Genomic DNA, 20,981 nt, shown 5'->3' with positions numbered 1-20,981 from the left:
CACAAAGGGAAACACACAGACCATGACAGGCTAAGCCTCCTCCTTCCTCCCTCTGTTCCCCTTTCTTTCTCTTCATGCTATGGTGAGGCTGCTGAATGTCAATAGGAAAATACTTTGGCAGAGCCAGACAGTCTTTTCTATTTTGGGGGGTTTTTTTTCTTACTTTCCCTCCAGCTGCTTCGCTAGATGCCTAATCCTCCATGGACATCTGGAGAGGTACCAGGACACAGAAGCACCATACCAGGTAGGCAGCATAATGCACAGCTCTGAAGAATTTCTCGTTGTACCTGCTGTTAGGGCACAGCGGGTGATCCAAACACAAAAGCCCAGGGAAAGAAAGAAAAAAAAATAAGGTTCGGACCTGTCGGGGCTGCAGAGTCCCATGTGGAAGCACGCCTGGTCTCAGCAACGGAGCACGGGAAGGTCACGCTTTGCAGCAGAGCATCTCTTCCTGAAGCATCTTGGGGGCTCCTGCCTGCCAGCCCCATTGGGGCTGTGCCCTGGGCTCTCAGGCAGGAGGGTATTTAGGTGCCTCCCTGTGCCAAAGGCTTCCATCCTCACCAGCACCTGTGGCGTGACCTACCTCAGCCTTCCCAGGACCGGAGCAGTTTGCAGAGACCCTAGCCAAAGGCCCTGGCAGCAGGTATCCATACTCCCATACCCCTGCCCAGGCACCAACAGCAGCCACTCCTTTTTTTTCCTTTTTAAATTACCCTGTTCCCTGAACACAGTTTTCACTTGCTGTTATCACAACTGATATCTAAAGTGTCCATATCTGGGGAAAATCAAAGCAAAAGCAGCTATTGCTCAGCGAGGGTGGAGAGGAGAGAGTGTGACAGGGGTTTTCCCAGCTCCTAAGGAAAGGAAGAGACCCATAAAAATACTCCCAAGGATCAGGGAAGTAGCTTTATAGATCCAAAAATATGATTTTCAGCCCCAGGGGAGTCTTTCTCTTGAGCTCAGACTCCCACAATGGAGGGAGATATCCACTCGCCCAGCTGATCAGCTTGGCACTATCAGCTTACAGCAAAATCAAATATTCTGAGCAGCCACCTGAGTCCTGCCAATGCTGTTCATCCTACCTGAGCCTCCAGAAGCCCTCGGCAGTCACCCCCGCCTCTCTCTCACCAAAGGACCCGCCACCGGCTACATCACCACGTCTCAAATGCACCCACAGGGCTTGGGAAGTGTCACCCTTTGTTTGTTCCACTCTTTTCTTTCCTGCCCTGGTACACTATAGCCAAGCTGCTCTACAAGAAGAAAACAAGTGGGGTTTGAGCGGGCATCCCTCCTGCAAAACCCAGCACTGCTCCAAACCCAGCACCACTCACCTCCATCCAGTCTTGGATGTGCCAGGTGCACAAAGGAAAGCAAAACAGAAATTAAATATAACAACCACGATGCGTCCAGCTATCTTGAACAGGGGAAATCTGAACCCCACACCTACTACACCCTTCTACCTGCTCTCCTCAACAACACCTGAGTCCTTCTCTCTTTCTCTGAAGCATCTTGCACATCTCTAGAGCTTTGAAAAGGCAAACTGCAATACATGCAGGTGTGCAGATCGAAGCCTCCAAGCAGCAGCTCTGCTTTGCTGCCCATTGCCACAACACATCCAGAAAATGCCAAGCCCCCAAATGCTGAAGGAGTTCACATTTGTTTCTGCCTCGCTGGGGTGGGAATCTGGAAACCAGCTTTGTCCTTGCAAATCTTCCTGATAAACATGTGTTTGAGGGGTCTTCTGGCAGAGGACCTGTCCCAGCACACTGAAGGGCTGGGGACCATGGGACGCAAAGGCAGCATCTGCCCAGGGCAGGCAGCCAACAGCCATGGGGAGCACAGGCTGCGTACCTCCATCTGTGTAGGGGCAAGACCCACATCTGCACTCACCCCATGCTAATGTCAGTCTCGCTTCTCCCATGGGAGAACCAGAGTGTGCATCAGCATAAGCACCAGGCCGCTGCCACGCAGCAGGGCCAGACTTCCCCGCTCCAGCCCAGGCAACTACTCCAACATGTGTCCTCTTCCTCCACGAGTCTGAGCTCTCCAAAGACCGGGAGGCAGAAGCAGGGTGCAAGGGGCAGCTTCAGGACATGACACTTCACAGACCAGTGCACTGAGTCAGCAGAGTGGAATAAAAATCCCTTGTGGCAAGCAGCATGGTCGTTTCCTGGAGAGCAAGGGGGTTTTAAAGAGGAGCAAATGATTTAATATGCAACCAAACCCTGCCTCTGCGGGTTGCAAACTAGTGGAGCCACACAAGCAGGCACTGCATCTACCGCCGCAAGTCCAGCAGCAGCAGAGACTCAGAGCCGTGGACCATCTCATCAACTCCAGCCCATGATGGGGTCGTGCACTTCATCAACATCGCTGAGCTCCTCCTCCTCTAATTAAATCAGGCTTTGCTTATGAAGTTTCTCTTGTCTTCTTGCTGCCTAATAATTATGAGTCAGCTGCAATCAGAAAAATCAACAGAAAACTTCCCAGACCACCTTTGCCATATTTTGTCCTTCACAGCATTGCTTCTACAACCTGTGTGTTAGCAGCCCTGCATGAGTGCAAGGTGGGCCAGCTCAGGTGGGTACTGCAGCGTGGCAGGAACCACAGTGAGACAAGGCTAGAAAGCAGAACTCACTTCAGATGTTTTCATGGAGGAGCACTACCTTCATCCGAGGGGGTTCAGACACCCTTGGAGAGCAGGAGGCAGGTGCCAGCAGGGGGACACTGTGCCGAGGACTTGGTGGTCCTGGTCCAGGCTGAGCGGAGGTGGCAAACACAGGATCTCCCAGCCCGGGAGCCACAGGGTGCCGGGCCCCCGCCAAGTCTTGGCACGCTGGGCTTTGCTGCGAGGAGCGGAGCGGTACGCTGCATCAAAGTAGCACCTGCCCTATCCCACAGCGTAGGCTTCAAGAGCGATGCAGGGACGCCTAAATTCCAGAGCCTCTGTCCCTGGCAGCACATGCAGCCTTGGCCGCCATCTCAATACAGATGCTTGTGCCACCCAAGAAGGGCGAGGGCAGGTGCGTGCCCATCCGCAGAGAGGGCAAGCATGAGAGTAACCCCACTGGGGCCACACGGTCCAGCACCTTGCCTTCAGTGCCGGCCACCAGCACTGCCGCCAGGAGGGTGAGGACAGGGCGAGCAGGGACCCTTGGCTCCAGCACTGCTTCACGCCCGCAGAAGGGATGGCCAGGAGCCCCATGGCAAGGCAAGCCAGGCGGGCTGTGACAAGGACCACACTCCGGCTTGTCCACAACGGTGTCCTTGGCGCCGTTCAGTGGCACTCGCGTCCAACCGCCCCCGGGGAGGACGGCTGCAGAGGAGCAGACGGGGAGAGGGGAGGGAGCCGCTCAGCAGGCTCACGCCTCCGACATGTGCTGCATGCAGCCTCGCCAGACCGCAGGATCTGGCTCACTGAACGTGTGGAAGCAACACTTCTCTGTGTCTCACTTTACAAAGCCCCAAACAATAACTGTCTGTCACTGCACAGGAGCTTAGGAAAAACATAAGTTGCTATTGGCATGGTGCGCAGCAGCCTTCCTCTTACACAACTCCAGCAGATGTGAAAATAGCCCGGTGCTGCCTTGTGCGCTTCTCTGACCTGCTGTTTGCTTCTGGATCAGAATCCAAGGATTTGGCCCTATCAGGGACCTCTTCATAATCTAAGACAGATGCACTTAAGGTAGAAGAACATGCCAAGGTTTATCAGGGTAGGGAAAAGGCTGAGGCAGCATCAGCCTCTGGTCTACAGCATGGCTGGGCCAGCCCATGCCAGCACCACCCTATACTCCGGCTGATGATGTGCTGGAGGTGGCTCAGGGGCAGAAGAGCTGGAAGCTCTTGCAAACCAGCGCAGCACCCAAAACCTCACATCCTACTGCTCAGCCTACACCGAAGCTGCCTCCAGCCCCCATGTGCCCCAGCGAAGGGGGACCTCTGAGCTCCTGAGGTCCCATATCCCCGACCCCAACGTCTTAAGGGCCACCGGCACTGCCAGAGCCGGCACAGCACGGGATGGGGATGTCCACCCATGCAAGGTGCTCCTGGAGTTTCTCACCCGCGTGAAGAGCAAGGACTGACTCCAAAGCCAAACGCGAAACCACTCCAGGACATATGGAGGGAAAAAGTATGTGGAGGACAAATTGCCCCTGGAAGTGTGAAAAGGCAGCGGGAGAATTAAACTGAAGGATGCTAAAGATAAGCAATAGAGGGAGAGTTTAGAGGGAGAGTAGAGAGTTTAGAGTTCACCAGTAGTGAAAGGGCATCCCTAAGAACAACCTGCATGAATAAATTAATCTCTCCAGTGTCCCCAAGGACATCCAGTGTCCCTGCTGCCTTCAGGACTGCAGCAACCCCAAGCAGCAGAGGAACTTCCCAAGATGCAAGAGAAGAAAACAAGATGAGGACATTGTTGCCATGGGGGAAGGGACCAGAGCACAAGCTGTCCTCCTTGCCGCCCTGCAAGGTACAGGGCTGCTCTCACGGCCACACCAGCATGCAGCCATCAGCACCCATCACCTGTGCTCCAGCAGCACTCCCCTCTGACCCACCACATGCTATTCCCTGGTGTCCCTCAATGAAAATGTCACCAGACAAAGCAGGCAAAGCCACGGAGGCATCTGACTCGTCCAGGAGTCTAAATCCTGCTCCTGAAAACTCCCATCCCTCTGACCTCCCCACGGTCCGGGCTGGGGAATGCCTCTCCAGTGCTGCCACAACCCACCCACGGGTGATGCTGCACCCAACGGGGTCACCTGCGGGGGCAGGCTCGGGGTCTATGAGAAAGCTTTTAGCCAGCAGCTGAGCTACCATACCACCTAACCGCAGGCAGTCTGCATGTCAACGCACTGCAGTCTTTGTACACGAGTAACTAAGAGAAGATACAAAATACCCGAGCCATGGAATTTTGCCCCAGAATACCTCCAGCCCCAATGCATGCTGGAGGGATTTTTACCTTTGTACACAGAGCCACAGGGTAACAGTCAGCAGCAGAGGAGCGTAATTCTAAGACTAACACGTGGGACAACCCGCTGATCATGGCTTGCACGGAAGGGTGAAAGGCAGCCTTAGAATATAATCCATTTCAGGCACTCTTAAATCTCCCCAATACAACACAGAGCCCTTTAAGCAAAACTAAACAACTTCCTTTAGCCTAAATAAATATTAAACCTAAGTGATGCATTAATTTACTCCAGTTCACGAAAGGCTAACTCCTACCCAAACTGATCATTATAAAAGAAATCCTATAATCCCTCACTCCCATTCAGGCTCAAAACATGTAATCCCGTGAATAAATCCAGAAAGAAAGTGTAACAAAACGGGCAATAAAAACTTACAGCATTTACATCTTTTCATCTACCATTAATACTGTAAACACTCACTCGAAGGCCCTTGAGTATGACTAATCTAATGTTTTGGCTCCCAACACTAATCGCCAAAAGAGCTTGCCTCTCAGCGTAACACCCAGTGAGATCCGCCGCCCCTCCAGCCACGGCCCAGGACACCTCCTCAGTGCCCATCCGCAGCGAATCCCTGCCTCAAATCCTGCAAAATGCTGCAAAATCAGCACGAAATGGAGCAAGTATGGTTCTAATAGCACCAGAGTGCAGAGCTTTTTTTTTTTTTTTTTATTATTTTATTGCTTTGGAAGCCTGCAAGCTCCAACTGTATAAATGCCAATAACTTCCCAAGTTTTAAGGCTGCTGAAGTAAGAGATCAGATTTTAGCAAGTGCTTTCCAGGCAGCCAGCCAAACTTTTTCTGATTCACTAAAAGCACCAAAGGGAGGGGGAGAGGGAGGGGGCTGCAGGGCTGATTAACTTCAGTTACCGCACAAGCACAAAAAAATGTCTTCCCGCTGCAAAGGGTGCCGTCGCTGCGAGCCCTGCGCAGCCTGTTATTCCTCGGGCTTGAAAAAAAAATAAAACGCACCGGAGAAATACAGCAAACGCCTTCCAACCACAGGGTAATTTACAGCTGTGGATCCTCTCTTGACGAGGAGGCTGCTCCACCGAGGGGAGACTCTGCTGTTAGGTTCGAGCTGCAATTTTCAGAGGCGATGAGAAAAAAATGTGACTGGGGGCTTTTTTGAGGGATGAGGGAGCAGGGGATTGGGGTGGTTTGGTTTTAGCTTGGCCGGAGGGATGGAGCCCCCTCCAAGGCTGCATCTGTGCTCACCCAGGACCATCCCTTGCTGCCATCGGGTATCTGCGAGAGGGTGAGCAGGTGCAATCCCAGCCACAGCACCACACGGGGCCGAGGGGGTGGCATGAGAAGCCCTCAGCCCCAGCAGGATGGTGGGCTGGAGCCACCAGGGCTGTGGTACCTGCTCGGCCTGGCCCCGCAGGTGGGTCTGCTCCGGGATGCCCAGGTAAAATCCCCATCCCAGGGAGGTGCGTGGCCCCAGGGCTGTTGGGGAGCAACGGCCGCCACGGCACCCCCAGCCGCCGTCCCTGTCCCGCGGGCGCCTGGGCTGCAGAGCCTCGCCGTTCAGGGTGTTCCTCCAACGGCTTCATTCCTGACGAGGCAGGATCAAAGGCAGGATCTGACTTGGACGGCTTTCTACTGAATGATGGGGAGGGAGCAAGCAGCCTCCTTCTCCTGGCTAGGGAAATTCGTGTTTTGCAAAGTATCAGTTTTTGGGAGTAAGTTCCCTAGGAGGGGGGGGTGGGAAGAGAAAGAAAAAAAAAAAGGAGGGCGAGCAGGAGAGTGCCTGCTCTTCCAAGGCAAGTGCATCAATCAACATTGTGCAAGGAGGAGAGTCCAGCACTCCCTCTCACATCATTAGCCAGGCTAATGCACTCCAGAGGATCCCGCTACGGCAGGCTACCGGCGCACCCGGCTGCGCCCCAGCCCGCACCGGGCGGCCGAGCGCCCGAAGCGGCTGCGCCAGCGGTGCCTCAGCACAAGCAGTCATCGAAAAGGAGCTTAGTGAGAGGGGCAGCCCCTTCCCAGGGCCGGTGACACTCCAGCATCTGGCGCACGGATCAGTTTAATACGGCTATAAAAACTAGAGGGAAAAAAAGTGAAAGCCCTAGCCAAAACTGCCTGGCACTCCGAGGTCAGCACGCCGCCTTTGTTTCTATTTTACAACCAAAAGCGAAAGAGGACAGAAAGGACACGTACCTGTACCTGAAAGCACAGCAGCAGGAAATGTAAACATCTGGAGAGGAGAAAAAAAAAGGCAACAAAAGATCAAATGATGCGGTAAAATGGTTAAAGTTGATTTTTTTTTTTGCTTTGTTTTTGTTTGCAATTTTTTAAAGGGCGCAGAGCAATGCTCTGCTTATAACAAGGCTCGGGTCCCGATTACCACCTGATTGCAAGGAAAACGCAACCGGAGCCTCCAAAATGAAAGTTTAAAAAAAAATAAAAGCAATTAAAAAATTAAAAAACAATAAAAATATTAAAAATATGCCATAATCCTTACAGGCAAGTGCAGGCTGAGAGCAGTGAATACATCGCTGGGCGAGGAGAGGGGGGAGGTCAGTGGCTTCACGCTAGCGGAGTGCAGTCCCCCACCGCCGCCCTGACATGGGAGCGATCCGGCCGGCGAGCTCCGCTCCGCGCCGCTCCGCGCCGCCGAGAAGTTGTGGTACCGCCTGCTTTGCCTCCTCCGAGTGACTCGCTTAGGCATCAGCTCTCCTCTCCCCCTGTCTCTCCTCCTCCTCCTCCTCTCCCTCTCTCTCTCCGCCTTTGGGGGGGATGAAGGTGCTTATTGTCAGTAACTTCCGATCATCAGCGAGTGCCCCCCCGCCGCCCCCCCGGGCCAGCCCTGCGAGGCGGATAAAGCCTCTCCGCGGGCCCGCGCCCGCACAGCGCCGCCGCCGCGCCCCGCTCCGCGCCCCGCCGCTGCCGCGGGCGGCATGGCGATGCGCGGGGCGCGGAGCGGGAGGCGGGACCCGCCCGGGCAGCCCCCGCGGGGCTGGCACCGCCTGCGCGGACGGGGCACCGCCTGCGCAGCCCGGCCGGGAGGGCAGCGGCGGCCAGGACAGTCTTTTTAAAAAAATAAGAAGAAGAAAAAGGGGGGGAAAGCGAGAGGGCTGCGGCGGGGCCGCGCCGCTCCGGCCCCCTCCGCGCCCTCCCCGGCCCGACGGAGCGGGCAGTGCCGCTGCTCGCCCGAGAGGCGAGGGGAAAAACCCCCAACGGGCCCGCCGCCGCCGCCGCCGCCCCGCGGCCGGGCTGCCGCTCCGCGCCCCGGCTGCCGCTCCGCGCCCCGCTCCGCGCCGCCGACACGTGTCAGCCGCGGCCGCTCCCACACCGCGCTTGGCCGAGGCGGGGGACGGCGGGGGGCCCGGCCCGGCGCACTCTTACCTCCGAGCGGGCAGCAGCGCGTCCCGTCCCCGGCGAGCCCCGGGCGGGCGGCAGCGGGGCCCCGCCAGCCCCGGCGCGGCCCCCCGCGGGCCGGGGCACCCGCCCCCGCCGGCCCCCGGCCCCGCCGCCGCCGCTCGGGCAGGGCAGCGCCGCGCCCGCCCCGGTCCATTAGCCCGGCACCGCTCCCACGGCGGGATATTTACACCGGGGTCAGGTTGTCGGGGTTTGCCCGGCACTTCCCGGCCGGCGGCCGCCGCTGCCCGCCCGCTTCGGCACGCTTCGCCTGCCCTCCAGCGGCCGCTCCGCCGCTCCGCACCCGCCGCCCGGCTCGGCACGGCTGGGCCCCGCCGAAACGCTCCTGCAGCCCGGGGTAAAAGCGGACCGGCTTCCCCCCTCCTCGTTTTTTTTTTTTTTTTTAGGTAAAGAAAAAAAATTCACAGGCTGCGAGCGTGCGGTAACTCTCTCCCCGTCTCTGAAAGCTCGTTTATAGCAGACAAAATGCCAGGAACTGTTAACCTCCACGCATAGTCTAACTCTCTGAAGAGAGCCTAACGTCAGTTAACACCTTATTAAGTGAGAACATAACCATAGCTCATAACTCCCAGCTTTCCAAATTCTCCACTTGAATAACAGCGCACATCAGCACCAAGCGTTTGCCCTGCTGCTCCCACATCCGTGGGGACCGAAGTGCTCGCTCCCCCCATGTTCTCAGCCACAAATCAAGCAGCATCTTTAATCCCCGGAGTTCATCACTGGGGACCCTTCAGACACCAAATCACAATGTTTTTCAGCCCATACTTTCAGGCCCAAGAGGCACAGAAAACGGTAAGAAGTTTGAAAACAGTGACCAAAGCAAGTTCTTATAAAACCTCCAGCACTAATACACATATGTGATATATCTAATGGACTTCACACTTCTGGTCTTACGGATCCACAAGTCAAAAAAATCCAAACCGCTATCAATTACTGATGCCACCAACATCAGTGGCACCACGCATCCCCATCACAGCGGTCCCATGGCACCTTGCCACAGCTGAAGACTGTTTCCAAGGGTGGCCAAGACCATCAGAGCCACTTTCCCAAGCCCTGCAAGTTGAACTCACCGAGATGCCCGCACAGAAATGGTACAAACAGAATTTGGGGACTCACAGGATGAGAGCATTTATCTTAGATGTAAAAACATTCAATATATTCCTAATCATAACCAATGTCTCTTTTCCTTGAAGCACTTTGGGTGGGGAGGAACCCAGCCTACGCCACCTTGTGCCGTGCGGCATTGCTCAGTCACCCACAGGAAAGGCATCCCATGGCATGGGGTCAAGCCCAGCGTTTCCACATGCATCAGCCCATCACCCCGCTAAGTCCAGTATCTGCCACCCAAGGAGACCCTGCACAACGCACACAGCAGTTCTGCAAAGCCAGAAGGCAATAATTCCTCCCTAACACTTGCAGCCGCTCGTAGTCATCTGTGAGCATGAGCTTTGATTGCTCCTCCTCAGCTTTCCTGACCACCAAAACTCGGAGCAATCAGAAAATTAATCTGAACTGTCTCAGAAACAGCCCCAGGGCAGGAGTCAGGCCCCAATGGGTTTCTTTGGCCCTTCTTAGGTAACTTTTTTTCCCTTTAACTCTTCTTTAGGCACAAATGCAAGGCTGCTGTAAATCACATGCCGAGGGGGAAGATGGTAGAGGTTGGCTGGGGGAAGCCTGCATGGCCTCTCTGCCCAGCGGAGCTCCTGAAAAGGCCACCGAGTCTCCCACAGATGGCCAGTACACCGCAGACCACACCAGAGCAAGGATGCCATCCTCAGCTGAAACCAGATTTCTCCTGCTCCACCAACAGCCCATATCACTTTTTTCTCTTCCCAACCTGAGTTATCCTTGAGGAAGCAGGATCCATGCAGAAAATGGGAAACTGAAACTTGGTCCCCATCCTTGCCATGATGGTGCCAAGTTGCTGCACTGTTACCGTTAGGCATTAGGTTCATCCTGCCAAGCCTCAAAGCTCAACCTTTCATACAGGTGACATTTTGTGCCAGTTGAAATCATCGCGTTTTCCTCCTTCCACGAGGACAAAAAACACTCAGCAACTGTAATATGGAAGTCAGGATTTCTTGATGAGGTTTTCAAATCCAAAGCATCCCACACATGACCTGCCCCCCTCTCCCACACGAGCAGAGCCTTCAACACACTGAGCACATCAGCTGCTTTACATGTGGGCTGGCCTCAAGGACCTCAGGGTCTTTAAGTAGGACGATGTTTTACACCTGTACACCCCAGTGATGCAAACAGTATCTAAAGGGAAGTTCACGCTTTTTCTACTGTGTGCCTTCATAAGACCAGTCTGATGTGGAAATGTCATTGGAGATGCACTGGGGAAGGAATGGAAGTCCCTACAGCAGCCACGAGCACCCATCCCACCACTTTGGGGCTTTGCATTGTGGCAGCCGCATCACCTGCCTCTGAGAAAAGGCTCCTTGGACAGCAACCAATGGCATTGCCCAACACCTGAGCCAGCCCAGGGCTGCTGCACCCAGATGGAAGCAGCACAGCTAGAAAAGTAATCTGTGAAGCTGGTGCTGACATTTATAGTTTCAATTCCCCCAACAGCAGGGAAAATTACAGCAGCTACAGCAGCGCTGCGAGCTCATCACAGGCGATGCTGGCCGAGACCTTGCCGACATGCCATGTGCCAGCAGCACAGCTGCCTCCCACCTCTGCATCCTGACTGGGGCTTCAGCTGCCAGACGAACTGGATCTGCACAGAGCAAAAGGCACCTGGACACCTCAAACAGCGAGAACTGCCAGGGCAAGACATGAGGGGCTGTTTTAAAGAGGGCACATTGGATTTTTCTTTTTTCAATTATGAAAACATTTCATTTTCAATCACACACAAGTTATTTAAACTCGATCCATGTTTTGAGCCTCAGCAGCCTGACAAAGCCCTTTAATCTTTAAAATCCCAATACTTACCTGGAGAATAATACCAATATTAAGTGAATCTCAGGCTACCACCTTTGAAGAACACAGCTGAGCATAGAAAATAGATGCGGCAGCTCACATGTACCTGTGTAAAAACAGAAATATCGCTTCACTGCATGTTGTTATGAATATGTGTGTATGTATATATATAATATTAAGACCCTATTGCTTCACTGCTGAAGGCTCCCAACACAAACCCAGAGAGCACGGCCAATGCCCACTAGAAAATTAACACCTTTATTTTACACTATTTTTCATATGGTATACTCAGGGTGCAACAGCTGGCACAGCATGTTCCCAAGAGCTTGATGTTCAGAGCATTTTATTAAGCAAGACACAAGCCAGGTAGGGTCTCTGCGCTGCAGGGGGCTCCCTAGGATCTCCCAGGGTTACTGCCTTTCACTCACCCATGCAAATGCCTGAATTAAGACTATGTCCTACAGTGCCTTATTGGATTAGTGACTGCTCTTCAGCAGCTCAAATCAAAGTCTGAGCAGCATGACCTTTCACTTGTAGGGCTCTGAAGGTGTCCCCAGTGAAATGAGTTTCCCTTGCCCTGCTCCAGTGGTCCATATCACCCAACAAGCGGACATTTCACACAGCATGAAACCCATGCAATGGGGCCAAGGACTTTGCAGCATGCTTGAGTGGGAAACCTTCCCACCCATTGGACACCCCTTTGGAATGTGAATGAAGCCGGCAGTAAAGGCCGGTGCAGGATCCGGCCCCGCTGCACCTGGCACACTGCACCACTGGGGCCCTTTCTCCTTTAGATCCAAGATTTAAAGGAAAAAGAAAAAACCCAGGCTGACATTTTACAAAGACCAAGTTCAGCTCCACATCTCAGCCCTGCCACCGGTGAGCAAACCTGTGTGCCATTTGCTCCTGTCATCTTCTGCATCTGCAGCCTTGGGTCATTTCAATATGCAGTTCTTACTGAAAATCAACTTGAAGAGGATTTCTACATTTTAAGCCTTCAGTAAAAGGAAAGACAACTCTTAGAAGGGCTGTGGTACATATTCTGTCTTTATCCAGTTTAGACACAAAAAGGCAATTCCATCCCAAGGTAAGAAGGGATTTTAGAAACACTTCTGCCACATAGCCTGGACAGGCAGGGACAGAGGGGATGCTTTGCAGTTTACTGCCATTTGACAGAAGAGCCACCTCAAAACAACCCTGAACTGATACCTATGACAACAGGACTTAAGGCCTTAGCACCATGGCATTCAGCCACAACCTTGCAGAAGGAACACGGTGAAGAGCAAACAGTCAGGACTTGGATTCAGCCAGCCACAAAGCACCAGGCTAAAGCCCTGATTTGAAGCACTGGAAGCACAAAGCCATATATATCTTGCATGAAAATTCTGCAAGCAATTTGCAAGTCATCAGTGTGGTAGGTGGCAGCATGGCCAACAGCCCTGCTGATTCTTCTCCCATATGTGAGTGAGGGAAAGGCCGTACAAAAAGGTTACCAAGCAAAGCTGCAATTCCTAAATGAAAATGCAACCCCTGAGACAGAGCCCTGCAAGCAACTGCACGGGAAAGGTGCTTAGAGTGGGGCCGGTCAGAGCAGCCAGGAGCAGCAGAGATGGACAGCTTTGTTCGCTTTCTGTAGCCCTCTTCAGCCCCGAACACTGCTAACACACCCTGTGATGCTTCTCCCACATTGTACAGGTAGCAGCAGAAAGCAGCAGCTCTGTACTCCTGCGTCAGCATGGTTTGAACACAAGAGCATGCGATGATTTGGTGTTTAGCAATTTTGGTGCTTTGCACCCATGGTTGGTCCCCAGCACCTTGCTTCACCACAGGCTGTCAAACAGCAGCTGCAAGGCTGGAAAGCTGCTAGGTGCTAGTGCTCAGCCCCTGAACCTCCCAGATTTCACTGCATACCAAAAGGCATAGGGAAGGCTCACTTATCAGTTAACTCTACGTGGAATTTAGGTTTTAGCACGCTGAAGTTTCTCCCTGGACATAAACAAACCATATGTGGAGGAACAAAAGCAACCCAAACCATACATAATCAGCTTTTACACTGGGATTTCACCTAGCCCCAAGACAGATGAAGAGCCAGGGAGATCAGCACAGACCCAGTAGGTGTCTGCAATTGCTCTGCTTGTTGCCTAGACTTTGAAAATGCATGGAGGCATAGGAAATGAACTGAAACACCAAACAAAGGCATAAATACAGTGAAAGCAGAAATGCTGAATTCCCACACCAAGCATTTGAAACACTAAATCAGAACATGCATAAGAGAGCTTTCCTTCACCGCACTAAAAAAAGAACCCAAAATAGTGCTTTTGCTGCTGGGTGCCTTATGCTTACCGAGTTTTTAGCTTGTGACCGTTGTGCTGTGCTTTATAAGCCTCACAAATCAGATGCCAACCTGGAACACGTGAACTGCACCATGCCATGCCAGCCAGTGGGGATGGCACCAGGAATTAAAGACATTAGTCCTGCAAATACAGAAGCATCAATCCCATGCGGTGACCCAGGACCTGTGTGGGTTAGGGTCTTAATCAAGAGACCTGAAGACTGGCACTACTGAGACACAGGTGTGGCATGACCCCATCTTTTTAGCAAGAAGTATTTGCTATTTAATAGCTGCTAGGAAGCCCAGCAGGAAAGAAGTAAAGGTCTATCTGGAGCCTGGATAAAGACAACACATCCATCATTCAGCATTAAGGAGAGAATAGCTGTGAGGAATGATCTGAAGTCCCTTAACAGTGAGTGAGAGCTCGCACAGATATATCAGCACAGCTCCACTGGAGTTTTCCCTGCCATGGCCAGAGGAGGCCTCTTTTGGCCACCAGGAACTCCTGCCTTGGAGAATGAAGACTGAAAATGCACATAATGCATACTAAATATAAACAAACATAAAATAACAGAATAATGGAGTAATATAAAATAAGAAATACAAATAATAGGATATCAAGCATGGCAGCCTTCATTCAGTAGCATTAACAAGAGGGACAACAAACTGGGGCAGCCTTCTGTGGACTGGAAGGGGAGGGAGCTGGGGCAGGGCAGAGCAGAGTCCCAGGAGGATGCAGGTAACCAGGAAATCCCAAAAGCTGTTGCCAGCCAGCCCAGCACTGCAGACAGGCCATCCCAGCTCCAAAGAGAGCAGGGATGCTCCCAAGAGCTTCTGCAGCCAACAGCCCTTCCTGGACTTCTTGGGAATGGAGGCAAGAGCAGCATCTCTTCCAGGTCTAGACCATATGCATGTATCATGACCTCATGCAAAGGGAGAGCCCAGCATGCTACAACCTTTACTCTGATGTGTATCACTACTTCATAAGAAAAAAAAACTAACAAAGCCTCTTATTCAGCAGCCAGGGTTTTCTCCACTGAAACACCTCCTGAATTTCAAAGGTATTTGGGAACTGAAACCCCAGATTCCTTTGAAAGCTCCAGCACACTCGTTAAACAAGTCTCAGTGCTTTATCACCAGAGGAATGAGGAAAACGAAATCACTGAAAATTATGGGCACCTCCTCAAGCTAAAGGAGATACCAGTGGACTAGTTCAATACACCACTCTGCTGGGTAGCCCACCTCTGGTGCCCAGGGCCCCTCAGCCAGTGCATGCCCCCACCCCATGTCCCCCAGCCTGGCCACCCCTGCTCTGGTGTCCTGCCTGTCCTGCACAGGGAGGATCCCCACGGGCTTTCCTTGGTCCCACCACCCAGGAGCATTGCAGCTATCCTCTGAAAGCACAAGGCAGCTGCTTGAATGCTTCTGAAGGGAGACAAGAACAGGCAAACCTCTGCAGACAACCCTACACAAACCAGTAGGAAATTCCACTTTCCAGCCTTTGCATTGCATTAAATTCCAGGGCTTGGCTTCTTGGATTTATATTCCTCTAGGTTTCATTTTTCCCTAAAAAAAAATCACAAGCTGTTAAGCTTCAAAACTTAATATTTCCTTAACTTGGAGCTTTTCAGCTTGACAGCTCTTAAACATAAACTTGTTTGACTGAAGTCTCCTGAATTAAGCTGTCTCCAGCAAGTCACCATCTCAACTCCCATCTGTGGAGCCGCCTCCTCTCTGGGATTACTGATCCCTTCCTACACCACCATTGTGGGCTCCTGCACTGCTCCAGGTGCTATCTCACAGGCAGGACCTCACATGGAGGCTGCATGACTACATGTCCCCACAGCTGGCATGTGCCACCCCTGGGGCAGTTCAGGGTTGGTGCACACACAGCTGCAGGCGGTGAACAACTGGTGACATCCTGACCTCTCAATGCCTCATGTCACTGTCCTCAGTGGTGGCACAACTGAATGAGTAGCTTGGACCAACTCAAGGTGGGCCTTGAGACAGACACAGGACAGCTCTTTCTGAAAAGAACACTGAAGAAAGTATGCTTCTACTAATCTTTCTGAAGAGGAGCCGTAGACCACACCTTGCTTCAGAACAAGAACTCAAAAAATGTAACAGATGGGTGAGGCGTCATCTTTGCTGTTTACACCAAAATATACCCAAACATGGCCTTCTTCCGGAAAAATCAATGTCACAGGTCAGCAAAGAGACACCTCTGGAAGTCCCATTCTCCTGAGGCATGCACAAGCATCTCAGAGCCCTACAAGCAGGTAAGGCTGAATGGTCCATCCACTTGGAGGTACAGCAGCAGGGCAGGACTGGGCTTTTATCATCAGCGTTCTTCACTGTGACTGAAGTGAGGGCACCAGCCACTTTGCCAAGCAACACAGAAGGAGAAAGATTCATGCAGGAGCACCACATCTGCAATGGTGTTCAAGCTTTTTCTAGAGACAGAGAGCAAGACTGACCAGGGAAAGACAGTGCTGCTCAACAACAACGGGTAGAAAAGACTGGAGAAGGAACTGACAAGGATCAGAAGACAGAGCAGAGAAGCCTGAGGAGCAGTGGTGGACCAAGTTAGCAAGGAGAAGGCTGTGACAAAATGTAGTAGAACTGGGAACAAGTTTGAAGATACTATCCAGAACCATAAAGCAGGGAACAAGCAGAAGCATCTCTCCTAGTTTGAGACCCTAAAAAAGAAGCCAAGATCCCCCAATCTCATTGTTCTTCTGTGGTCTCTGGAGATCACAAGGGCTGGGTCCCCTTCATTATGGTGATCCCATGACATGTTATTGCCCTTAGCTATGGGGGATCATTTAGTTAAAACCTATTTCCATGTGGAAAATTTGAAGGAAATGGTTAAAAGTATGGGGAAAAAGTTAAGGGGCAGGGAAGAATGCCCTAAAGGCCAGAAGTGGCCTTACTACTAAATTGAAAGCTTTACCTATCAGCTGTAGCTGTCCACTGTTCTCAGTGTCCACACACATGCATTTACATACAGTGAATGGCTAAAACAGCAGATACTTTGGGAAGCAACACTCAAAGCAATGCTGGGATAATATATACTGCCTCAATATAGCATGATCTGTGTCACTAAAAGCCTCTCATTAAGGATGTTCTTGGGAAAACAATTACAAGCTTTGGGACAAATGTAAGGAGTAATGGGAAAAGTTACATGAACCAGGCACAGATAAAGGTGGCTACAGCAGTGAAATGCCAAGTACCTTGACAAGCTACAATATGCCTTCAACTCTCCCTGTAGTTATTTCCCATGGAAAAAATCAATTAAAAAACCTCAGGCTTAATTTGAAAATAGCTTTGAAAATTTATATCCTAATTCAAGAGGAACTTATTTTCTCTTAAATACCAGATAAGTCAACAGAATTGGATGGGGTTCGGCAGGCTTAGGGCCCCAGCAATTAGTTGAAGGGATCTTCAGTAAGACTACAGTACCCTTCCTACAAAATTGCCTTCAGTTTAAAAAAAGACTGTTTCTAGTACCAGCATAAACCAAACACTAAGTCTTAAGATGAACTAGGCACATCAATTCTGTTTTGAGTGGCCTAATTATGTTCCCTCCTTTTGCCATTTGCTGTTCAAAAGTATGCTGATTTCCATTCCCTTGGCTGGACAAGTCTCTGGGCAGCAGCACATCACTGCCTGCATGGCCACCTCTGGAAGCGGCAGGCACTGTTAAGAGGTCCCCTGCTGAGTATCCCACTGAGGGTCACCATTCTTCCCCATTCTCACTTTTGACCCTCAACCACCTTCTCTTTTTTTGATTGCCCTTTCTTGTTCTTTGTTTTCTCCCGGGATCCTTTTCCTATAAAGGCTCTTCTGGCTTGGTTAGGGAGAGCTCATAGAAATGGTGGAAGGGCAGAAGAAAGTTTCTGAAGAAAGGAGTAGAGCAAAAGTCATCCCCATACAGCTGGTCACAGGCCATGCATACATACAATTAGAAGAGTCCCATGGTCTCCATGGCACACTTACACAGAATTGCTCCCAAAAGTGTAAATGTAGATAAACAACCAGCAAGTTGAGAGCACAGGATTCCTGTCTGCAAAAGGAAGGACAAGTCAGGCCCTTTCAGACACACCTCAAAGTTCTGTACCGCTTCTCCTGTGCCCAATCACACAAGCTCAGCTCTCCTCATTCAGATTACAAGCACCAAGACTCAAAGCAACCCTTAATAAACACCTGATTACAAAACCTCCAAACCTCACTTGCACTTGCTGCTGCTTGCCAGGACCTACCACCCATTAGACAAGGCCAGGGAATAAAGGCGCTCCATCTAACACTTAGCTCCAAACCACCAAATTCATTTGCAGCTTTTTCTACATTTCATAAGTAGGATCTGGTCTTTAATTCCCCTTTGGGAAAACAACAAGAGGAATAAGGATCTATGTGCTCGTTCCATAGGGAAAGAGGGAAGGGAAAGTTGGGAAAGTTTGGCTGCTAGTCAGTAGTGGCATACTGGAAGGAGACAGGACATTGCTTGGGGTATCTGGGTAAGATTTCTAGAGGAGAGGACAGAGAGCATGTTCCAGCATGAACTTAGCCCCTGAGGGACTGTCTGGGTGCCAAGAAGCCCAGAACAACCACGCATCCTAGCCCTGTTTTCCATTACCTCAGCCCACACACACTCCCTCCCACTCTCCTGCCAGCCATGCTCAAGTTGTTCCTCTCCAAAGGCTGCAACAAGCTGAGCACAGGTAAAACAACAGAGCCCCATACTCATCAAAACACTTGGTGTCTGAGACACCATTTTGGCAAGCTAGTCTGATTCACAGGAGTAAAGAGAACCTTCAGACAGACCTAAGGTGGCCACAAGCACTTTTCTTGAACACCCCACAGAGTAAGACACAGACCAAGACTTCCTGAAGCTGGAGAAAAAGATTGTTCTACTGCAGGACAGTATTCTCCTGTTATCACCTCCTGTGAAATCAGATGCTCAGAAACACCAGAGACTTGGAGATAAGATAGATCCGTATGGAGCAGCTGCAGCCAACGCTGTGCAGCAGAGGACAGTGCTGCTGCAGACGCTGCGTGGTCCCGCACACCTGCTCAGCTTTGTGGCCTTCCCCTTGTCCCGCCACAGGGGAACACCACCAGCTACCTGTTCATTGTAAGGAATGAAACACTTATGGGAGGAAACAAAGCAAGGAAAAAAGCAAGGAACAGAAAGCCTTCTTGCAACAGGAAAGACAGCAGGGGGAGAAATTGGTGGAGAAAGATGTCAAGGGACAGCCACCTGGAGAGGCATTCTACCATCCTGTAAAGGGAAGGTGAATTGTTTTCCCATGGTAGAGTGAGAAAGCCTGCATTTGCATCAATGCACTTGACTATGTACCTCCACGCTCTCCAATAAGCCATCGTCAAGGACCAGGATCACACAACCCTCAACTTAGCTATCAAAATTACAGCTTTGTTGCAATCATGCCATTATTACCATGGTAAAAACATGTTTCAACTTTGCAGAAAGTCAAGGAGAGTACTTCCACTAACCCACATCTGGTATTTGGGGTCTTCTCTTCAACAGGTATTTTCACATCTGAGCTTAAACCAAGATTTTTTGAATTCAACCTTTGAGGCTCTGATGAAAGAAGTGGAATAACTGGCAGCTGCATGCAAATATCCTACAGCATACAGCTGCACAGCCCAGCAGCCCCACAAGAGTCATCAGATGGCCAGTCCCAACAGGAGCAAAGTGTTTGGAGCCATGACTGGCAGGAACAGGCAAAGTATGATCCTGGGAAGGATGGGGCAGACTGCCATGCAGCCAGGAACAGGGCAGTGGACAGCCACACTGACCACTTTTCACAGCTAGAGCTGCAAGAACATGAACTGGCAGAAAACAGTGAGCAAGCTAAGCAGGGCCAAGTAAAGTTATCATCTTTATGCTGTGATGCAGATGCCTCATGATTCTTAATGGCAGCCTGACAGAGATTTGACTTACATTATACCTTGGTTTCAGGACAGGAATACATTTTCCTTTAGAACTGCCTGTATGGTCTCCATCATCCCCCTGCAATCCTTGTGCCAAGTGTGGCTGTGCCCCACAGACCTGCTTTGGTCAGTGACCTATAGACAGACAACACCCTGGCTTTTCTTAAAAGTTTAACACTCAGAATATTTTATTGGCTGGATAACCTCTTACTGAAATTACTGTACAATTTTCACTTGTTTCGGCCAAAATTGAGGGCAATTTTGCTTAAATAAGCCTGTGCCATTACCTCTATTTCACCAGGGAAATTTGCTCTCACTCGTGCATATGACATCATCTATTGACATAACCCCACCGAAACAGGCATTTCAAACCCTTATGTTCTGCCATTTCACATGCTGCAATTATACTCAAGCTTAAATGAATCTCTGACACTAGACTTGCACCGTTTTGCTTCTCTACCATGCACTTTGCTTGGTTTTGTTTTTCCAAAAAGAAATACTTGCTTCTGGAGACTTGCATTGGTTTCCATCATGCCCAGAATCTCAACTACAGAAACTAAGGGTTTTTTATAATAGCAAACCCTAAAAAATATTTCTAGTGACAATTTTACAACCCAAATTATATATTCTGCTTCTAGAACATGGAAAAAAGAACATCCAGTAAAAAAGAGACCCCATGCCCAATTAGTACAACCCAAAGGTTTTTACCATGTCTTGTGAAGGTAACTGCTGTAGGACCCCAACTGTGCAAGTCCTTCAAGTGAAAAAAAACTCAACCTGCTAAAGCCTGCTTTAATGCCCTTCTGCTCTCAAGTAAGATTTTTTCTGCTGTGAAAAACAGAAGCCAGTTGCATTAATTCTCACACATAGCAAGGATTCAACCAGTTTAATAGTTACCATACAATTGCTTAAATATTTTTTCTGTCTTCATGCCATTACTGCAGTTACTACATAGATGTAACATTCAAGCATTTTAAGAGATACAGCATTTAGACAAGAGCCTTGAGGAAGAGTTCAGTGCCAGGCATGATATCCATGTTTTCCTTCCCCTTCATCTGAAAGAGCCCTTATACCTCGGCATTTCTACTTTATGTGACAAGCAAGAATGGTCCAAAAATTGGTTTTAACTCAGCCTCTTAGTATCACTGGTAGGCAATAATCAGAAAAGACACAAGGAACTGTGATAGGACTACCTGCCCATCTGACCTTTGGAGATTAGCTCCTCATCGTTCCCAGGAATTTATCCACTGGCATTGATCTCCTTCAGTGAGCTCTCTAGGCACACCCTACATTCAAGCTAATTCTCTTCTCCACAAAACCCTCACAGGAGTCATTATGTGAGACAACCTCAGAGACTGTAGCCCCTCAGAGGACCAGCACAGCCAGCAATTCCCGAATCAAAAGTATTACATTTTACAAGT

General features: G+C 50.7%; 1 protein-coding gene across 2 annotated transcripts in view; it reads right to left on the bottom strand.

Annotated features, from left to right (window-relative positions):
• Positions 1 to 8,705, bottom strand: part of FGF18 (fibroblast growth factor 18) — a 76,647-nt gene extending 67,942 nt beyond the window's left edge. The window contains exons 1-2 of one of the 2 annotated variants that reach the window (XM_072872563.1): positions 8,516 to 8,705; positions 7,429 to 7,692 (exon numbers count right to left, since the gene is read on the bottom strand). In XM_072872563.1, the coding sequence (XP_072728664.1) occupies positions 7,429 to 7,635 (207 nt within the window). In that variant the 5' untranslated portion in view covers positions 7,636 to 7,692; positions 8,516 to 8,705. Of the gene's footprint in view, positions 1 to 7,124; positions 7,162 to 7,428; positions 7,693 to 8,515 lie in introns of those variants that run through there. The other variant, XM_072872564.1, reaches the window with a different exon arrangement.
• Positions 8,706 to 20,981: the final 12,276 nt, after the last annotated feature.

The sequence above is a fragment of the Ciconia boyciana genome, chromosome 9 (assembly GCF_034638445.1).
Source record: "Ciconia boyciana chromosome 9, ASM3463844v1, whole genome shotgun sequence".
NCBI lineage: Eukaryota > Metazoa > Chordata > Aves > Ciconiiformes > Ciconiidae > Ciconia > Ciconia boyciana.
This window is presented reverse-complemented; position numbering and strand designations above follow the sequence as displayed.